Raw genomic sequence first — 20,903 nt, 5'->3', positions numbered from 1 at the left:
TTAGCAAAATGAGGATTAGTGGTTCATAATAAAGTTGATTGGATTACAATTGATGATTGTGTCTTATCAGGAAAATACACATTTTTCATTTTTTAATAAGTTTTATAAACAGATTAACTTTTAAAATAAGTTTTATAAACAGATAAAAACCAACATTTCCTGTGCCATATAAAAAACAATTTATTTTGTGTATGTTGCTTTGCCTCCAAGGCTCTAGCAATTTAACTATAATATTCTATAGTCCAAGCAATAGATTATGTTGAATAACTAACTTGTATTGTATAACAGCAGCAGCTCTATATGTGTGGCTTAACTTAAGAAACATTAATATATAGCCAAAGAGAAATCTGAGTATAAATCAATCTAGGTACTTAATATGTTATTAACAACAATGTATGAGGGCACGTGTTTCTTCACATATCTTTTCAAAACTGACTCATGAAAAGTAAAAACTCCCCTGTACCTACCCTGTACCTGTGCCTACCATGCACAAAGCCCCAGGCTAGAGAGTCAAAGGACCTGGGGTGGGTGATTTTGGTTCTAATCCTAACAACAGCAGTTACACGTTTTCACAGCACAGGTTTTGGTAAGTCATTTAACCTTTCAGAGTTTGAGCTTTTTTATTTAGAAATAGGATGGGTTTTGTTATGGTTCAAAAGATGTAACAAATTTTGAAACTGCCTTGATGATTGTGCAAGTACTAAATATGTGACAATGCGACAGGTTGAGGTCCTCAAGGGTACTTAAAAGAGTCCTATAAAACTCTGATGAAAGTCTTGTCTTTTTGTGCAGTGGTTACAGTCATCCACTATGTATTTGGTGGCTAACAGTTAATCTACTTCTTCTAAACCTGAGAACAGAGGAAATACCTAGCCTTCTACTCTGAAACTGGTTGATCAATGTTACAAGGGAGATTATGCCTCTCAGGTTAACAGTATTCCTTACTTGCTGCTGACCTGCCCACTCCCATCACAAATTAGCTGGGAAAGGTATCATCTACCTGAAAAATACCATGTTATAGATTTCAGATACCTAATATAAGTAGGAGACAGAAGTGGACCTTCTCATTTCTTTATTAAAATAAACTTTTAGAAGTAAAATTAGTAGACCAAGTTATTGATATACCTTGCTAAATAATACCTTTTGGAAAGGTGGTAACAATTCATGGTCCTAGACAATGCTCGTAATATTATTGATTATCAGGTCACTCACTTTTTCTAGTCTTAATGTAATAATCAATATCTGTGAGACTCTGTCTATTTTCCTTCCCCACACAGTGCTGTATATGTTTGTTTGGATATGCATTGCACAGAATGAAACAGCCTGAACATTTTAATGCGCTCACAAGTCTTCTTAAGATAAATCCAAACTTTAATAGATGGTACAATCTGAATTCAAGTAGCCTCTTGTTCCCTATTGAGCCTCATCTTTCACTATTAAATTCCCTTTTGAAAAAACTAGCTTTCCCTCATTTTCAGGCTTTGTTCAGACTAGTGCTAGTACTACTGGAACACCAGGTTCTGGAGGAAGCTCAGAAAGCTTTTTGTGATTAGTGATACTAACAACAATGCCCCCCTTCAGCTGACTTGAAGAGTACTGAATTCAGATTCACTTCAAATTTCAGTGGAAAAAATAATAATTTGCCTTGTTGGTCATTTAGTGGAGCAGGTGTTGTTAGGGGCATTTGTCTCTCAGAGCAGAAGAGGCCTGGAGGTATGTTATAGGAGAACGGGCAAGGAGGGAGAGAATAATGATACTCTATCCCAACTGAAGCAAAGAAATCCTTCTCTAGTTTTATGACAGAGCTATACAATAAGTAAGAATATTTAAGACATTTACTCAGAGAAAGAACTCAAGTTATTAAATCTTGAACATCTTGTATACCTAGATGGTACAACTTCAAAATAGTAGATTAATTTTTTGATAATTTAAGCATTAAGTGCAGTTTTAAAAAAATTTCTACTTAAAAACATGTAATCTGTTTTCTAAGCTCCCAACTAGAAGCTACAATTCTATTAGTACAACAAACTCCCTTTAACCAAAATAGCCTAATAAGGGTTGATTTTAAATTAAGTATATTGGTACAATTTAGACATACATAATGATCATATTCATCATAGGGAATTTGTACCTGTACATGATACGGGTTGATTTTTGAAGTGAATGTTCTGGCTAACAAGAGCCTCAGCTTTCACATGGCCATTGTCCTACTTTGTCATGCTCATTCTGGGCTGAAGTTAATGGCTTTGCCTCTGACCTTTTAGTTGATTCTCTCTGCACTAGAGAGAGCCAACTGGCCAATCTAATCATGTAAGTCCCTATCTCAAAATTCTTCAATGACTCTTCATTACTGCAGGAAAAGTCTAAATATTCTATCACAACATTCTCTGCCTATGTCTCCAGCCTTCCTATGTCTGCTATCCTTTCCTCACACAATTTCCCTCAATTTGTAATGAACCAGCAATTTTGAGCCACATGAACTCCCTGGAACATGTTATATTCTTATGCAGTTATAGCACACCTCCATATACCTTCCCACTAAAATACTGCTACTCATCTTTCAGTCCTTCCTCAAGTACTCCAGTTTTGATGTCTGTTCTCATTTCCCCTGAAGGGCAAGGTCCTCCTTTTCCTATGTCACTTCTACACTTTTGGTACCAACCCATTACAGCAATTAGTTTATACTGGTATTCTCAGCATACCATCCTCCCCACACAATGGTATGTTTGTCTTCCCATTTTTACCTTTAATGCCACGTCCATACCTAGCACACAGTGGTTACTCATTTTTAAATGTAAATGTGAATGCATTAAACATTCTTTCTTTAATGTTGAATTTATAGCTAATCATGCACTGTGTATTATCATGTAGATCGTTAATGTGCTTATTATTTGTAGTTCTCCATCTTTTTATGCATATTATCTCATTACAAATCCAACTTGCTACAACATATGAACTTACTGAACTTATGAACTTAAGGACAAACCAACAATCCATCATTGTAAGGGTATATACTCTAAAGTTACGATCTTTTGTGAAAATATGGCAGTAGGATAAAAATGACCGGGAATTTACCTAAGACAGTCATTGTCTCCCCATAAAAGCTGTATCAAAGAGTTTAAAAGTTTTTTACTTACATGGTATAGTGTGGTCTCCGGCACAGGTGTGCCCATGATCTCTTGTCTTAATGCATCCATTTGCAGACTAGGCAGCAAGGAATAGTGAGTTGGGCTATTACTCTTGTCACCCTTCTTTTTTGACTTCTTCCCTGTGTCTTTTTTGCTGTTTCTCTGAAACATGTACTCTTCTTGAGCAATTTTTTCATTACTCATATATCGAAGTAGAGAGTTTTCTATGTAAAAAAGATAGATACACCAATATAAATGTAGAAATACATTAAATTTATCATTCTTTTATAACAGTGCTATAAACTTTTGTTTGAGAACTTTAATCTGATTTAACTTAAAATATATATACATATATAGTGAACTATATAGTACTAATTATTTGGGGATCATAGGACAATAAGAAATCGCTGACAGGTTATTTCTTCTGGTTTCATCTTTGGACTAACTAGATCAGAGCCACCTGTGGAACCTGAACCAGAAGTTTTGGTGTCTGACCCTTAAATTTTCAACAAGCACCAAAGGAGGATTCTTTTAAAGTTTGATGACAAACAGTGGCCTATGGCACGCTAGGTAGGATCCTTGAAGAAGTTAAAGCCCACATTATGAACCAACAGTTAGGAAATTTAGCTCATAAAATCTACACTTGAACGAATAGTAATCGCTTAGTCCTTCATATAGCACCCCGACAGGTATCTGTACAATATCAAGTATCAGAAGAATGACTCAGAGATGGCACATGACAAGCACTTCTCTTTTTTTCTTGAATTATTTATATTCTATAAACAAATGAGATTAGAAACTAAAGCTTGGGAAATGGAATGAATACAAAGATGTAAAGGAATCTGTCAATGTTTCTGGATTGCCAACATTTTCGGAAATGTTCACACAATAAAACAAGTGTTAAGAAAATTAAAGCAGATATTCATGCTTTTTTGTCCATGTAGTTTACGGATTTGTGCAGTAATGAAATAAATCATGTACACTGGGTAGAAATAATAGGCAAACAGGTTAAACATACCGTGTGGGAAGCTTAGTGAGCTTAGGTTCCATGAACAGTTTTTGTTTTGTTTTGTTTTCCATCATGATCTTATCGCTCTACTTGAGAAAATGGAAGTAGCTGCAGCCTGACCAACTCGGCCCACTACTTCCTCTCCACCCTTGGTACACCTTATTTATCTAGTGAGACTTTCAGTTGCTTTATTTACTGCTCACCTCCATAGCATGATAAGTGAACATAAAACTTACTTTTGATAGATATTTAAAGCGTACCCCACACCCCTACGTAAGAAGACCTCGAACAGCAAACAGAACAGAAAACAAACCAAAGTATTTCCCCCCATTTCAATATGGTATTCATTAGAGTCACTGGCTCAGTTTGCATTAGCGCTTTTTTAAATAATCATGTGTTTCAATGCTCGTTTTGAGGTTGTATTTCCTACAAAAGTGAGAGGTTACATTGTGGACCAATGTGGACTGAAATGCAGTACTAAATTTTACGTTAGATAATAAGGTATTTTAGGTTTTTATTCTCTGAACTTAACTCCTCTATGCAGTTTCACGCTTCTGACTTTGTTTTCAAAATTCTAACTTTCAAATAACAGTTATTCATTTTTCACATTGTACTATCTACCTTGAATCACTAGAACAAATTCATAGATGTTCTGCTTAATAATGGGTCAAGATAGTCAACCGTTGGTCTGACTTTGTTTCGTTGAAAGCTAAGTCAAAGATAGTACAAATTTTCCACTGATGCCATAACAATCTATTGAAAGAACATTAAAATTTGTTTATTGTTCAATCAACCCAGCCTACACTGAAATTCTAGAACACTTACCTCTTCTACTATCTCTCTTCATCTTATTTGGATCTTCATAGTCCCCCACCCAATTATATTCCACTGGCATAGATATAGGTCGTAGCTTGCCTAAACACAGAGAACAAAGTTCACATCACATTGTTTTTCTTCCCCATGTCTGCTCAAACTTACACTGATTTTGTCAGCTACAGTGTACAAAACACACTCACTCATATGCAACATTACGGTTGGCATTTGTGTAGATGAAGAAAATGTGTGTTTTGAGCCAGAAGGTGAAACTGCCTGTGGCTATATGCAAACTTGAAGTACTTTTTATAAATAATAAATAACCTGGTGTTGCTCTCTTAGGAGTCCCAGACTTCTCCATTAGGTTCCCTTACACAGAAGATCATTATTTTCATAATTTTAGTACATTATTGGTAACTGTTTGTCTTATAATCTAATGCCCAAATGTCTATGTCTTCATCGCCAACTTCTAAGATGGTAGCCCCTTGTTTTTAACCTAACTACAAGGATATTAACCCGTTGTTTCACGTTGAAGCACCACAAGGCTAACTTGTTATCCTTACTACTTCCTAATTCCTATCACCATAAATTTTGGATACTACAATTCTTTAGCAATATGGCTAGATTCTCTTTCATGGCTACAGCGGGGTCTACTCTCATGCCTCTCTCTTGCTGGAATGAACAGATCTACTTTACAAATTTATGTAATTACTGCTTTGACCCATCTCATTTCCTTCTGAGTCTCCATTCTTTCTAAATAGCAGTTTACTTTATCAAAGAAAACTAATGGCAAAGACTTCAAAGATAACTTTTTGGTGGGGCTGCATTGTATTATTTCTGTTCAACCTCAAATTCCTAAAGCACAAAACAGCCAATGAAAATTATTCAAAAGTTTTAAAAGGATACTTAGCACAATGCCTGATATAAGATAGCTGTTTTATAAATTCTGAATGAATGAAAACCCGAGATTCATGCAGAACTGTTTCATAAAAATGATGATTGTGATGATGATGGCAATGGCACAAATATTTACAATCATTTACCGTACGCTATACACTATCCAAGAATTTTATAAATTTCAAGTCATTTAATCCTCATAAGTATGAAAAATGTGCTATCATTGACCTCATTTTACCAGATGAAGAAACAGTTTTCAGTTATATATATGAAGGAAACATAGCTGGTAAGAGCCTCGTACCAGGATTCAAAGCCAGGTGCTCAAACATCACTTCCGTACTTCAATAGTCACCATCTGATGTCGGATAACTCTTCTTCACATATACTTATTCCTGTCATCTGCAAAATCCCTCAAAATGTCCCACTTTCTAGCTACCACTTTCTGTATTTCTTGGGCATTCTCCACAAAACTCCAACCCCAACAATTGCTCTATCTTTAAGATTAATATTACCACTTTTAACAGTCAGTCCACTTTCTCTCTTGAAATTTGCCCGGCCAAACTTCATCATCAATTATCGTAACCACTCCAAGTATTTAAAAAACGTTAAATGTTTTATGTATTTGGCAAAACTAATTTAAAATTTCTGTTAGACTTCTAATTCTGTTTTTAAGGAAACTGTGTCAACCTTATGGCTTCTTATTATCTAGATGGAAACAGTTTATGTAGTATGATTGGTAAGCTCCATTAAAGTCTGAGGATGAACTTCATATCAATTTTTAATGAGTCCAAATTGTAGTATTTATTTAATGGCTTCAGCAAAGGGAGCAAATGTCTTTATAAATGATCACTTAAGAACCTGAAATTCTAGTTAGGTGTGGTGGTTCACATTTGTAATGCCTGTACTCTGGGAAGCTAAGGCAGGAGGGTCACAAATTCTAGCCCGGCCTGGGCAACTTAGAGACTTAGTGAGTCCGTAACTCAAAATAAGAAAACCAAAGAAGGACTGTTAGCTCAGTGTGAAGGCCTTGGGTTCAACCCCCAGTACTGAAAACAAGGAAAGCAAAAGCTTTTAAAAATTTTGAGCCAGGCATGGTGGCCCAAATCTATACTCCCAGCAACTCAGAGGGTTGACAGGAAAATCTCAAATTTGAGGCTATCTTGGACTACTTAGTGAGACTATCTCAAAAAACAAACAAACAAACAAGCAAACAAACAAACCACAAACAGAAGGATTACAAAAGTCTCATGAAATATGTATCTGCTGTTTTGCACAGAGGTCAAATTCCAGTGAAATAACAAAGGTCAATATAGTCTGCGCACTAAGGATGGGGTAAGGATCTGAGGAAAAGTCTCTTTATCATGTCTATTCCACTTACAGAATCATTTCTCCAGATTTTCAATATTATAAATGCTATATTTTCAAAATGTCTAACAATTTGTATTTTAGATGGTGGTTTAAAAATAAACTCCATTTCAGTATATATTTTTAAAAACTAGTTTGATACTTTTAAAAGAATGGATTGGTTCTTTAAAGCCAAATATATATATATAGGAAAAGAAGAGGAAACATTCTACACATAGATTATGAAAGACCTAATTATATTTATTGTCTTGTGGTCAATTTCTGAGGTTCTAATGGAGTGAAGTCACTGAAGCATGTAATGAAGCCCTTGATTTGTGTGGCTGTATCATTAGCCAAAAGAATAACTTTGCATTAGATCTGTTTCTGGGAGTAATTTAAAAAAACACAATTACACTGAGTGTTATTTACATAGTATGCTACCAAAATAATATCTATATAGTATGTTACTCAAATAGAATTGAAATTGCTGGGCACTGTGGCACACACATCTAATTTCAGCACTCTCGGAGGTTAAGGCAGGTAAATGGTAAGTTTAAGCCCACCCAGCCTGGACAACTTAGTGACACCTAGTCTCAATGTAAAAAAATATAAGAAAGGGGCCAGGGATTTAGCTCAGTGGCATAGTGCCTGCCTGACAAATGTGAGGTCCTGAGTTCGATTTAAGGTACTGAAAAAAAAATCTAAAAAAGGCTGCTAAGGCCCTGGATTCAATCCCTAGTACTGCCAAACACTTTTTTTGAAATAGAAAAAAATCCTAAGATAAAAAGCCCTTTTTAAAATTTACTTTTGGCTGGGGATATAGCTCAGCTGCATAGCACCAGCTTGGCAAGTTCCAGGTCCTTAGTTTGATTCCTCGTACAAAAAAAAAAATTACTTTTGGAGAACATTAAGGTTCTTGCTAATTCAATAGACAATTCTCCAAATTGTTTGACTTTTCTCATGTATTTGTAGCATATTGGCATTGAGGATTACTCTCTCCTTGAAATGCCTTCCCTGCATCCAGCACTCTGCTCCTCTTGTTCTTTCTTTTTTCTTTCTAAATTCACACACATACTTCTTCCAGAGCTAAGTAGAAACTGTCATTTCCTCAGGGAGCTGCTTCTTGACCTCTTATTCTTCGTTAGGTTTCTTTATTTGTTTTCATTTTCTTTCAAAGATCATTTCAATAGCATACCAATTATAGTTTTAGAAAAGTATTAAATTAGTTCCTTGATCTTTGCCATTTCTTTCTGAATGTAAATTTTGAGAGCGAGGTAATACTCCTCTGCTGTTTAGTGTAGTAACTCCAGCACTCAGAACAGTGCCTTAAACACACTAATTGCTCAATGATGAACTGTTATGAAATTAAACAGGGGACTTTCCTCATATACTAGACCAAAAAAGACACATGCCACACTCATTTCCTATTTTCTTAGATTCCTTCACCTTCCTTCTAAGGCAGTAGGTAATCCTGACCCATCATCTCCATTTTTTTCTTTTTTGAGATAGGGTATGCAGTTCAGGCTGGCCTTGAACTGATGGCGATCCTCCTGCCTTATCCTCCTGAGCTCTGGGATTAGAGGTGTAAGCCACCACACCTGGCTCATCTTTATTTTTCTAGCAGCCTTGCAGAACAGTTTGGGGATCAAATCAGAAGTAGAAGACCTGTCTCCTGGTTTCCTTTCTAGAAACATTCTCACCTTAAGCTACCCATGATGTCAACTGAAACACCACTGAATTTCTGCCTCTTTCAGCTGTATCTCTTTCTACTCTCTCAAAAAATGCTAAAATCATTAAATTTGAGTAATAAATAGTACCTGAGAAGAGATCATCTCATAGCTGCTAAAATTCTCTGTAAGTCTGACATATCTTTTAATGTTCACAAAAAGCTTTCTCTAGAGTATGAGAGAAAGTATATGTCTGTTCTGAATATTTTGGCCAGTATTTTGATGAAAATGAGTGTAGTAGGGAATAGTTAAACTACCAGCTTGCCATATATACCCATTAAACTCCATACACCATGCAGAAAAATTACTTTCACATGGTTTACTGAATTTTTATGAAAACATCTTGAGTTTATTCAAGTTAGAGAATCATACATTTAAAGAGGAAGTAGAACTGAGTTAAATATAAAGTCAGTAATTTTTAAGGATAACAGTATTATGTATATCTGGATCCAATAAAATAAGTAATCATGGGAACTTTGATCTTCAGTGCCACATTTTAAAAATTTCCCTTTAGGATAAAAGACCTTGAAAAAATTGACTTGTAAAAAAAAATCTCATTTCCAAGAATAGATCACATCTTGTATTTTCCTATTGATTTCTATATGTAATCCATATTTGAGATGGTAAAATAAGAAAATTATTGAAGAAGAAAATACTGAATCATATCAAGAAATTGTATGGCATTTTAACACCTGATTCCATGCTTAATCACACTTTGAACCAAACTGCCTTTTCTAAATACCCTACCAAGAGAAGGAACAAGCTACACACACTGGAATTTGCAGTCTTTTCTTACTGGAAGTGCTGTTGCTTCAGAGACGATTCCTCTACCTTAGAGGTGTGTGTGAGAAATGAGGAAGGATTCGTTGCCTGAAATACTAAGTGGCAAAAGAGTTCTGGGTTTTCCTCTGAAGGTTCTGAAGGTTATAAAATAAAGAATGCTAAAATACCTTGGCCTCTTGTTGCACTCACCATTAATATGGATACGGACAAGAGAGATGACACAGATATGCAAATAATTGGTTGAAAGTGTGCAATTTTTATGTTAACTGCCAACTAAAGCAATCCACTTTGCAAAAACCTTAGTAAATCAGTGCTTTGAACAGCCTATCAACATACAGAAGACAGACATCCTTTCTCATGAAGACTACTAAGATCATCAGCTGAAGAGTTTCATTTGAAAATGACATTTTAAAATAATTTTACATAATTCCTATCACATATTGGAATTGCATTCATGATGTTAGTAAGAAAGTAGAGGTAAAAAACTTAAGATACACCAAAATTAATTTAGTATGTTTGGATTTCACAGATAATCAGAGTTAGAACCAGTATATGAACACACACTTTCAAGTTCCTATCCGAGTGTTCCTTTCACTATATCACATTGCTCATGATCATTCAAGACAATGAATGAAAAAAAATCCAACTAATTTTTCTTCAAAAATAATTTAATGACATTTATAATTACTGTATTTTTTAAGTGTGCTCCATCCAGTCTGCAACTCTTTCAAAATATTCGTAAAGTCACGTGAAAGACTAATGCATAATTAGAGCATGAACTGTCAATGCAGTTTTGTGTTTGGAACTCTGGGAAGTACATTGGTTTAACGTGATATGTTAATTATAAAACAATGCTAGTTTGTCATATATACATTTTTGCTCTAATGTTTCTAGTCATTTAAGTAGTCAGGGTATAATTTTTTAGTGATCTCTTCTTGAACAACATTGAATATAACACCACATTTTCTATGCCCTGGGATCTAGTTGCTTCCATTATTTCTGGCAAGTTTTGCAGAAAATACAGGTAATTCAACAAGTATCCCTGAGTACAGGACATGAAACACTTATCTTTCTAGTTAGTTTTTATCATTTTATTTTGGATTTCTATGACAAATAAGTTCAATTCTAGAAAATGGTCTGCATCTGGCTTTTCTGCAAGATAAAAGTGAAGAATGAAGGCAACATTCAAGAAGCCAAGTGTAGAGAGGCTCTTCCAAATGCTTATCTGTACATCAGCTGTTTGGAACTTACACTGCAAAGAAATTTTTATCATTGGTATTTGGGCCTTCAAGAGGACTGCTAAAGTCTATTTCCCAAAACATATTCTATCAAAAGTTAGTTCATTGGAAAGTAACTGGGAATTATGTAACAAAGGAGGAAAAAGCTTCAATGTACAAATAATTTGGAAAACACTAAATTAATTCAAATTCATCAAGTATTTAAAAACTGTTAGTAGGTTAGTGTATATTGATTAATCTCCAAAAGGTAGATAAAATACACAGGGCTTCTTCATCTTATTTAACCATATAACTTTAATGTTCTTTTTCAGAATTGGTGATTTGAAGAACATATTTAGGAAACTGCTTCATTACTTAAGCCATGTTGTGATTGAAAACCTGATACAGCACTGTTTTAATTTTTTTACTTTTATTAGTACATGTTTGCTGTACATGATGATTACATCATGACTCCACCATGATTGTGACATCAAAAATGTGTTCTGGGTGGGCAGCAGTGACCCCAGATGAGAGTTATTAAATTATTGTTTCTATTCACTGTAGGGAATTGGTACATGTACATGACAAACTGTAATTATTTTCCCCTTCCCTCCACCGCCCTTTAGTGTTCCAGCATCACATTCATTTATTAGATTGAAATCCAGACTAATATTATATTTTCTCCATAGGGAAAATGCATTCTGATTTGAACTAGGGTTAAATGTGTCACCTCTTCTTCCAGAGGATGCTATGATTAGGTATTTAACTGTAGGGCAGGGTAGGTAATCCCAGACACTCATAACCTTATACTGCTTCAGAGAGAATATGCCAAGTGTGAATTATATTTTTAATCCTTTGAATTAGAAAAAAGCCAGTCATCATTGTGTCATATAAGGTCTCTGACTTTGATTTTCTATTATCTGCTTCTATATTCACTTTACTTATAAATTGATTCTTCTTAGGTTGGCTATGGTTTCTCAGCAGCAGCACTCCTTGCCTTAGAGGCCTGAGTAGATGAGACAAAATATTTAAGGTCATTTAATGCTACTTTTCCACCTTGTATTTTCACATTAAAGCTTTTATGTAATAATGACAACAGTGGAAATAAATACCTAATGTACTGGGCGCTAACACAATTTTCAAAACATATTGACATTTCTTATTTTGACATTTCAAGCACCAAGGCCGAGAGTAACATCCCCAGTGTGACACAGGATTACCAAGCATGCTACAATGAATGGTACTAACCACTAATGTAGGTTGTTTCCCCTACTGGTATGTGTGTGTCAAGGAATTATTTTTGTCTATTTTTTTAGAAAAGTAAAACAAGTTTTATGTTGTCTGATTTACAAAGGATGGAACACATTGCTAGTCATATAACACATTGAGGTCACACCTCAGTTTATCATTTCTTCCTTTACACCTGTCAGGGCCATGAGTATGTAAACACATGGTCATTATATTGCCAGGAAATATAAAACAACATAAATAACAATATCCTAGCTCTGCTTGGCTCAAAAATATGAAGGTACTAAGAGATATTCAAACAAAGCATATACTTGTACTATAAACTGTTGTCACTTTTTGCTTCTTCGTGGTTTTTTGTCTTTGTGACACAGGGTTGTGCTATGGAGTTCAGGCTGGCCTTGAACTTACTTTGTAGTCCAGGTAGCCTTGAACTCACAGAGATCCTTCTGCCTCTTCCTCCTGAGTGCTGGGATTACAGGCATGTGCCACCATGCCAGCTCATTTTGCTTCTTAAAAGTCCTACCTAGTCGCATAATTCCAAACTTTCTTTAAGTAAACAAGTAATTTGAAAGTCAGCGGAAGGGCAGTAGTGGCTAAATTTGCATAATTGAACATATCACTATTTGTTACTAAGAACTAAATTGTATGCTCTAAAAATAAGGACTTATTCACTACATTTTAAGATATTACAGGGCTGAAAAATTACTGTCATTTGTAGAAATATTAAATTTGAATTTTTCTGCACTTTAGATTTTTTTGTAATATATTTCAGGACAATTACAAACTTTTATTACTATTACTTTCAAATCAAGAGACTATTGTTATACATGGATATCTATATAAGGGACCAATTTACAAGGTAAATGAAGTTGTCATTTTTTATTGATATGAAAGTTTGAAGTAATTCGTATTGGGGCCTTTAGGGTCTGGGCTGAGAGATTTACACAGGCCATCAGATTTCAGACCCAGGTTTTGAGAAGGTGTCATCAGGTATTTGATGGGGATTTACTAGCACTTATACATTGTGGATGATGCCAATTCATCATTTAAAAGCTAACATAATTATCATATTCACTTATTTGACTTCCCATAGCCAAATTATGGGGTTTAATTTTCTCAGCTGGGTAGTAGTTTGTGCACATCTTCCTACTCATCTGAAGAGATGACTGCAATGCAGATTTATTAAAATGTTTCTTCCCTCTGGATTATGCCTGCAGTACCAGTAGGACTTACGGTTTATACACCTTTGTGTTCTCAGTGCCTGGATGTCTTTACGTATACAACGAATACTAGTTGGATCAGTTGTTAAAAGGATTAATCTTTGGGAAAATCATCACAAGCTCCTGAAACTGACAGCTATGTTTTGTTACTTAAGACCTGAGTTTGAAGAAGTAAATGTAATAAACTTTTAGTTACTTGAAACAAACTTCAAGTTATACCTAGAAATTTCCACTTAAGTACCTATATTGGAGTCTTAGAATAAATGAAACTATAGATGTATTAAGATTATATTTATTTCACGTTCCAAAGTTTTAAAAGAGAACTTTGTTTACTTTTTTCTCCCCCTTTTCAGTATGTACATATTTCTTTTCTCCCAATTGTTATAAAAATATATCAAGTATCTATTGGCTATCAAAATTTTTTAAAAATTTGAACAGTATCCCATTTTGTTGGGGCAGATATAAGTTGTGGAACATGATGGTGCTAGGCACTTTAAGCTGAAGTCAATGACTTCAATTTGATGACTATCAATTTTCCTTAAATGAAACATTTATATACTTCAGTATAAGTAGACAATAACCAGAAAATTCTGGGATATAAAAAGGAGAGCTGATATACTTTAATGCATATCTTATAACAGGTGGCCAAAATGTGCATGTGGAATGAATAAAAATAAAAATGGTTGTGAATAACTGAGGGGGAAATGTAGAAAGAGTTCAAAACAATTTTCACTCTGCTCAGCTCCCAATGATTAAATTTGAACTAATCAGCATGGATCTTGTCTTCCCCCCAAACTATAAACTGCACACTATAAATGATTAATTTGAAAACTGGAAAGGGAAGAACACAGACTTCCAACTATATCCATTCATTATTATAATAGGAGTAAAGGTTTTACCACTTTTAATTTTAGGCAATTTTATTTGCAAGTATTACTGGTACACTATATAAATTTTATGCCTTTGGAACAGGGTTACTTTCTTTGTCATAAATGGAAAAATAAAGTCAAAGATAGAAAGAAATCCTAAGTACTTGGTAACTATGGGGCTAGCACTGCCTTACCTACAGTATGTGCATTTCATTTAAAATTCACTTCTACTGGAATGCCAGATTAACTTTGCAGCTTCTTAAAAAAGTACAAAAACAGATTTTCAGTTAGATGATGAAAGACTATCTAAAGATATTTTTAGTCTCTGAGGACTAAGGAGATAATTTTATTTCAAATAATTCATGCTAACAGTAAATGCTCATTTAAAAAAGACCCTTGAATTACTTAATTTGGACATATCTAACATAGAAGAAATATATGCGATGCTAAGAAGATTTTTATAAACTATTACAAGCTATTATTATTATGAATGTTACCAAATCTTTTTTGTCTTTGAAAAATCTGAAATAATTTTTATATCATGTGTCAAATTATTGATATTCCATTTAGAAGCACATTGCCGATGCAGATTAAGTATAAAGATTCAAAACCAATAAAATGATCTTTACAACTCAAAAGCTTATGATAGAAAACTGACATTTCCATGCCAGACATAAACATTCATGTAAATGTAAGAGAACTCTCACCATAAGTTGGTGTGCTTTCACGCCTTCCTTGACTACTTGATCTTCCTTTTTCATATTCATAGCAATATAAGACAGTATCTTCTTCAACAATGTTAAACCTCTTTCGATATTCCTGATCCAGAAATGAATTTGGTGATTCAGATCCCTTATGCACTGGCTTGCCCACCATATGTCCTCTGAGGTCTTCACAAGGAAGGTTTCCTTTTTCATCTCTATAGAAAAGATAGAGTAAAGGAAAAGAGTGGATGAAAGTGCTCACAAGGCAAAGTAGCAGAGAGTATAAAATAATATCTTTACCATACAATACGTCTGTGAATCTTTCCAAACTTTCTCTGAGAATTATAAGGGAACGTTTATTATCCCTATTTTAAAAAAATAAGCTAAGGCTCAGAGAGGTTAAATGACTTGTCTTAATGTCACAATGCTAATAAATGACAGAAATATTCCATAGATTTTCTAATTTCTGTTCCAGTCTGCTTTCCACTGTACCATGTCACACAAAAAGAGTTTTAGTGTTACAAACTGACTTTAGTGTTCAAGATACTAGATGTAATGCTAATAATGTGGACTTAAACATATGGCTTTCTTCTGCTTGTTTGCTCAATTAATTCTTGGTAAAAATACGTGCTGTTTGAAAAGGAAAACGTGTTTAAAAGCCACCATCTACATAAAGAATGGTGTGGTCTTAGGAACTAAAGTAATGCTATATAGTTGGAATTGTACCATTTCAAACAGCATGTTATTAATGCAATGGAAACTTAAATAAGAGTATTCAAACTCTATATATCTCATTTGAGAGTAAGAAGATAGCCACAGGACTCATTTTAAATGGAGATATCAAAATTTTATTGCACATCAGCAATGTTTCTTTTGGCAAGAGGACTGAGAAACCTTATAAAATATGGAGCTTGAGAATGGGGTTTATCTGGGTGTGGTGGTGCGAACATCCCACCAGTCTTGGGGCTAAAGAAGGAAGATCCAAGTTCGAGCCCAGCTTGGGCAACTTACTGAAACTCTGTGTTAAAATAAAGGGGTCTGTGATGTAGCAAGTCTATTTTTTTCATCTATAGAATCTGAAAGAAAATTCTCTAATAAAATTATATTAAATTATTTAAATTAGCATTATTATAGGATCCTCAAAACTTATTACTTACACATTACTGCTGTTGATGATTGGGCACATGAATGATATTTTGAAAGAAATATTACATTTAGGTTTGTTTAGGATGAATTTTATGTTATAAAATGTTCACTGATTATCTATGGATTTTCTTGTTAGAAAAGTTTGTTTTTTATAAAAAGACTATGAATATAAATGCAATGTTTCTTTCTTTGTGCATCGGCAGTTATATTTCTCCCTAGTTCTTAATTTTTACCAGTTACTCTAAATAGTGCCATACATCATTACTAACTAGAAAAAATGTATGTTAAATTTTAAGATGAAAATCTTAAAGTGGGGGCTGGGGATTTAGCTCAGCGGCAAAAGCGCCTGCCTTGCAAGCACAAGGTCGTGAGTTCGGTTCCCGGTACCGGAGAAAAACAAAAAAAAAAAAAAGAAAATCTTAAAGTGACAGAATTGAGTTGTTTTAAGTCCCATTATATCTTATAAAATCCAGATAAGCTCATAAAAGTAATGTCAATTTTAAAAAAATGAGCCTTAGTCCAGTAAAATCTGTATTTCTGTGTCTGTGTATGAGTATTTAGATGTTCAAATATAGATAAATATATTCCTGGGATTTATATGTAAACAATAATAAATAATATTCTCAGATTTGTGGAATCAGCAAATTGTTTTATCAATTTAACCCATCACAAGGTGAGGTTTTCATTTACACTGTCATTTATTCTTTTATTTTGTAAAATAATAGTATTGTTTTATCAAAATATAATTAGCTACCGCTTAAATAACATAAACAAGATTAATATAAAATTCAGGTAGAATTTTATTTTCAGCTAGCTGAAAGGTCTTCCTGAACAAACTGCCTGATGCTTTTTTGTTACTGTGAGCCCTCTATCAAAAACTAACTGACAATACAATTATCTTGGAAGCAGCTCTAATAAATTCATGGCATTGGAATAAGGTTATGCCTATCTGTAAATGGACTGGCTTCTATATATGGCCTGCAATATGAATGCTAATGAAGCTGACATCACAAGGTGATTAGAACTATTAATTCACAATGTTATATATTTGTATGGACACATCCTGTGGCAGAAAACCAGAAGGGCTTCTATTTTCTACTCAATAATGATAAGAAGAAGTAGTTTACATCAACAGGGCACATTTCTTAACTATGTCTTATAGAATACACTCAAGTAATGTTAAATGAAGAAAACTATAAATACAAAACCAAACTTTCCAGTTGAATAAATTGATGTATGTAAGGGTAAGAATATCTATGTATTTTGCATATGTGTGCATGTGTATGTACATACTTATATCATGAATGCCTAAACAACTCAATGTATTAATTCACTGTACTATAAAGATTTTAACTTCTTATAATATTATATATTTATACACATAGGTAATATAGCTGCACTTTTGCTGTAGAAATTTAAGAATTTTAAAAAACTTTTTGTGCATTGACTTTTATATGTATTTGCACATTATAGAGTAAGACAAATTAGTACTTAAATTTCATATTTGTTCAAAAACCTATAAACTCTCATTTCCATCATAGAAAAAGAAATCTGGCAAATATAAAATATACAATATATTTTGATAATGAAACTGTACATAGTCATATGGCATATAATAAAATTCCAATCAAATTTCACACAGTTAAGATTCATTAATATTTTCTCTTCTAGAGAAAAAGGTGCTTTTGCAGACAGTTTTATTCTGAAATATATATGTTCAAAAAATCGATCACATGAAAAATATTCCACTTAACTTTTTTGTTTGTTTTTGAGATAGGGTCTTGCTATGTAGTTCAGGCTGGCCTTGAACTCACCAAGTACCCCGGGATGGCCTTGAACTTGCAGTGATCCTCCTGCCTTACCCTCTTGAGTGCTGGGATGTGTGCCACTGCACCCAGCTCAAAAAATTCTACTTGACAATTAGTCCTAACATTTCAAATCTTTTAAAGATATGAAAGCTTTTATTAATCATCTAAATCAAACATTTAGTTATGTGCACATATCATTAAAATTCTTATCATTCATAAAGTTTTATTTTAATGTGGGAAAAGAAACATTCAGAAGAGTTTAAGTTCGGTCTACTACGTTCACCCTCAAAATAACAAGATGGAAAAATTTACCACGATTGTATCTATAATTACAATTGCAAAAAGTTTTATGACTATAACTTCAAGTCAAACAAAATATGTAGATAATTGATATAGGGCTGTGTTTAAAAGGGACTTAGATGTATGCATTGTTTGAATTGTTATATCAAAAGACTGTTTCATTGGGTAACTGATGAACTGACAGAAAACATATTTAGCATATCTTGTACAATTATATTTTGACCACTAAAAATTAATTGAAATGAGATAGCAAAGGCTGTTTAAAAATTTCACTGAAGTGATGAAATTTTAAGCAATCAGTATCAACAAGGACCTCTATGTTGATATTTCAATTTCTCACATTCTCTAGTACTTTTAAATAGCCTGTTTAGGCTTTTGACTGATTTCAACATATTTCCTTAATAATATCTTCATATTCAGAGGACAGGACTGGCTCCTTTTATTCTTCTGTCCCTCTAAGGCAGTGATGGTGAACCTTTTAGACCTTTCAATAACAAATATCTGGCTGAACCTTGCATCACGGTTTGCTACTACTGCTCTAAGGTGTATTTTAAGTTCATTTTGTTCAGGGAACATTTTCTCTATAACAGCTTCCTCCTCAAACCCCCTAAAAGGAAATACTACTTAAAAATTGCAGAAATTTGATAAAAATAATCTTTTGATGTTTATTTGTATATGTAGCTCTCTAAAGAATAAAGCTTCTTAACCATTTGCACTGAAAGGAAAATGTTTCCAATTAAACGAAAACACACCAAAAGAGATTTGATTCTTATTTGTAACATGTTTTCATTGCTTATCATTCAAGAGTAATCAGAAAGTAATAGACTGTCTTAACAGAATTAAAACACAACCTTAAAGTAGAATATTGGATGAATTTGTACTGATTGTAAACTGAACATAAGACAGACAATTATGTATTAGACGTATTATGAAATGGCAGCTTAATGCCATGAAGTATCTCATAATCTATGTACTCCCAGCTACATTTGATTTTCACAAAAAATTAATATATAAAATTGAATATAGTTATTACTATTTGATAACATAGTATTTGTAGATGTCATACTTCCATATAGGAGTGATGTCATATAATGTCAGTATCACCATATTTAGTAGGATAGTATTGAACAATAGGTAAATTAAAAATAATAAAAGTTAAATTGAAATTTTTATGTGCTAAATAAATTTAATATTAAATACGGCTTGAAAATAAAAAACTTTACTGATTTTGAACACCACTGAATAAAGAATCAATTTGTTTGTGACTGGGATTTATTATCCCCTTTTAATTCTGGCCCTATTCCATAATTTTTGTGTCCATAAGGCTAAATATCAGAATGCTGATGGAAAGAATGTATTATTGCAAAAGCTGTATTCTTTCACACCTGCCAGGAATTTCTAATATGAATTTGGAAATGAAATAGAAATTAAACCACAAGAAATCTAGAAAACAGATTTTAAAGGCAATTCATTCTATTGTAAAGTCTAATTTCCTGAGGAAACTATTAATGGACAGAGGACGTGAAAACTCTAAGCACAAGTATTTCGGCAGGGGATACTTTCCCTCTTCCTTCTCCCCATAAAAAGGTCTTTCTCATCACCTGCATTTAAGAAAGCGTACAAGTTGCCATATATTTCTTCTTAAAAAATATTAAATGAGATGCTTCCATGTAACCTGAGATTTCCTAAGGCTTCTTAGCCAATGAGTTTCACTTACTCTTTACTTACTGAAACAATCCTGATCGCTATTTAACATTACTTTCCCATTAAATAAGTGCAGGATACTGAAGGCATAGTACGTAATTCATACAAATTACTGTAGTTTTTGTAATTATTATTGACCAAACTGCCTTTGTTATAATGGGAATGATTTTTCAGAATGAGTTCAGAATGCTCAACTGAGAAAATATTCAAGGTGCTCGTCAAGAATTGACTTCAAAATATACGGTACTGGGTTAGTCTTTAGATAGTAGCTTCCTAGCACCACACGACGGTTAGTTTTATACCTGGGAATATATGGTTCTGCAGGCGGAGGAGGAATGTAGAGATCCTGCAGGGCAGAACTGTCTCTTTTGGTGGGGGTACTGATGGTGCTGGAAGGCGTGGCAACGCTGCTTGTGGGACTTCTAGGTATAAGAGGCTGGTTAAAATGAAAAAGAAAATACATACGCACACAAACAACACAAAACAACAACAACAATGACATATTGTTATCATTTTAAAATAATCTATTTCTCCAAAGTTTTTGAACTTGGCTGAAATCAAGAAGGATGTTATTTGGCACATGGATACTTCCTTGAATCTCCAAAAGCAAATAATATTTTAAAAGTTCCCCTGTGGTTCCAAACTCACCTTTTTCTATGGTGTAACCACCTAGAAGTTTTTTATAAAGTAAAAAAAAAAATACCATGCAGTGTTTTTAATGGAAATACTTATATCACAGTTAGAAACTTAAATTGCCAGAATTCCATTTTTTGAAAGAAAGATAATAACGAGTAACTCAAATGGATTAGTTCACTTACATCCTGATCAATATATGAGAAAACTATTCCAAATCTTCTTTCCAAAAGGACAAACCATAATCCTAGTTACTAAAATGATTCTCAGGAAAGGTAACAAAAACAGAGTATGAAAGGTCAATAAGAGCATATTTTGTAGGAAAATATACTTTTCCTCTGTCAATAAGAATT

The 20,903-nt window shown here is 33.6% G+C and overlaps 1 protein-coding gene across 1 annotated transcript in view; it reads right to left on the bottom strand.

The window, feature by feature from the left end:
* Cnksr2 (connector enhancer of kinase suppressor of Ras 2) overlaps nucleotides 1-20,903 on the bottom strand; it is a 218,974-nt gene that overhangs the window by 67,826 nt on the left and 130,245 nt on the right. The window contains exons 10-13 of the mRNA XM_013506287.1: nucleotides 20,220-20,353; nucleotides 14,963-15,174; nucleotides 4,963-5,052; nucleotides 3,138-3,352 (exon numbers count right to left, since the gene is read on the bottom strand). Coding sequence (XP_013361741.1) covers nucleotides 3,138-3,352; nucleotides 4,963-5,052; nucleotides 14,963-15,174; nucleotides 20,220-20,353 — 651 coding nt within the window. The remainder of the gene's footprint in view (nucleotides 1-3,137; nucleotides 3,353-4,962; nucleotides 5,053-14,962; nucleotides 15,175-20,219; nucleotides 20,354-20,903) is intronic.

The sequence above is a fragment of the Chinchilla lanigera genome, unplaced genomic scaffold, assembly GCF_000276665.1.
Source record: "Chinchilla lanigera isolate Chin_1 unplaced genomic scaffold, ChiLan1.0 scaffold00108, whole genome shotgun sequence".
Lineage (NCBI taxonomy): Eukaryota > Metazoa > Chordata > Mammalia > Rodentia > Chinchillidae > Chinchilla > Chinchilla lanigera.
This window is presented reverse-complemented; position numbering and strand designations above follow the sequence as displayed.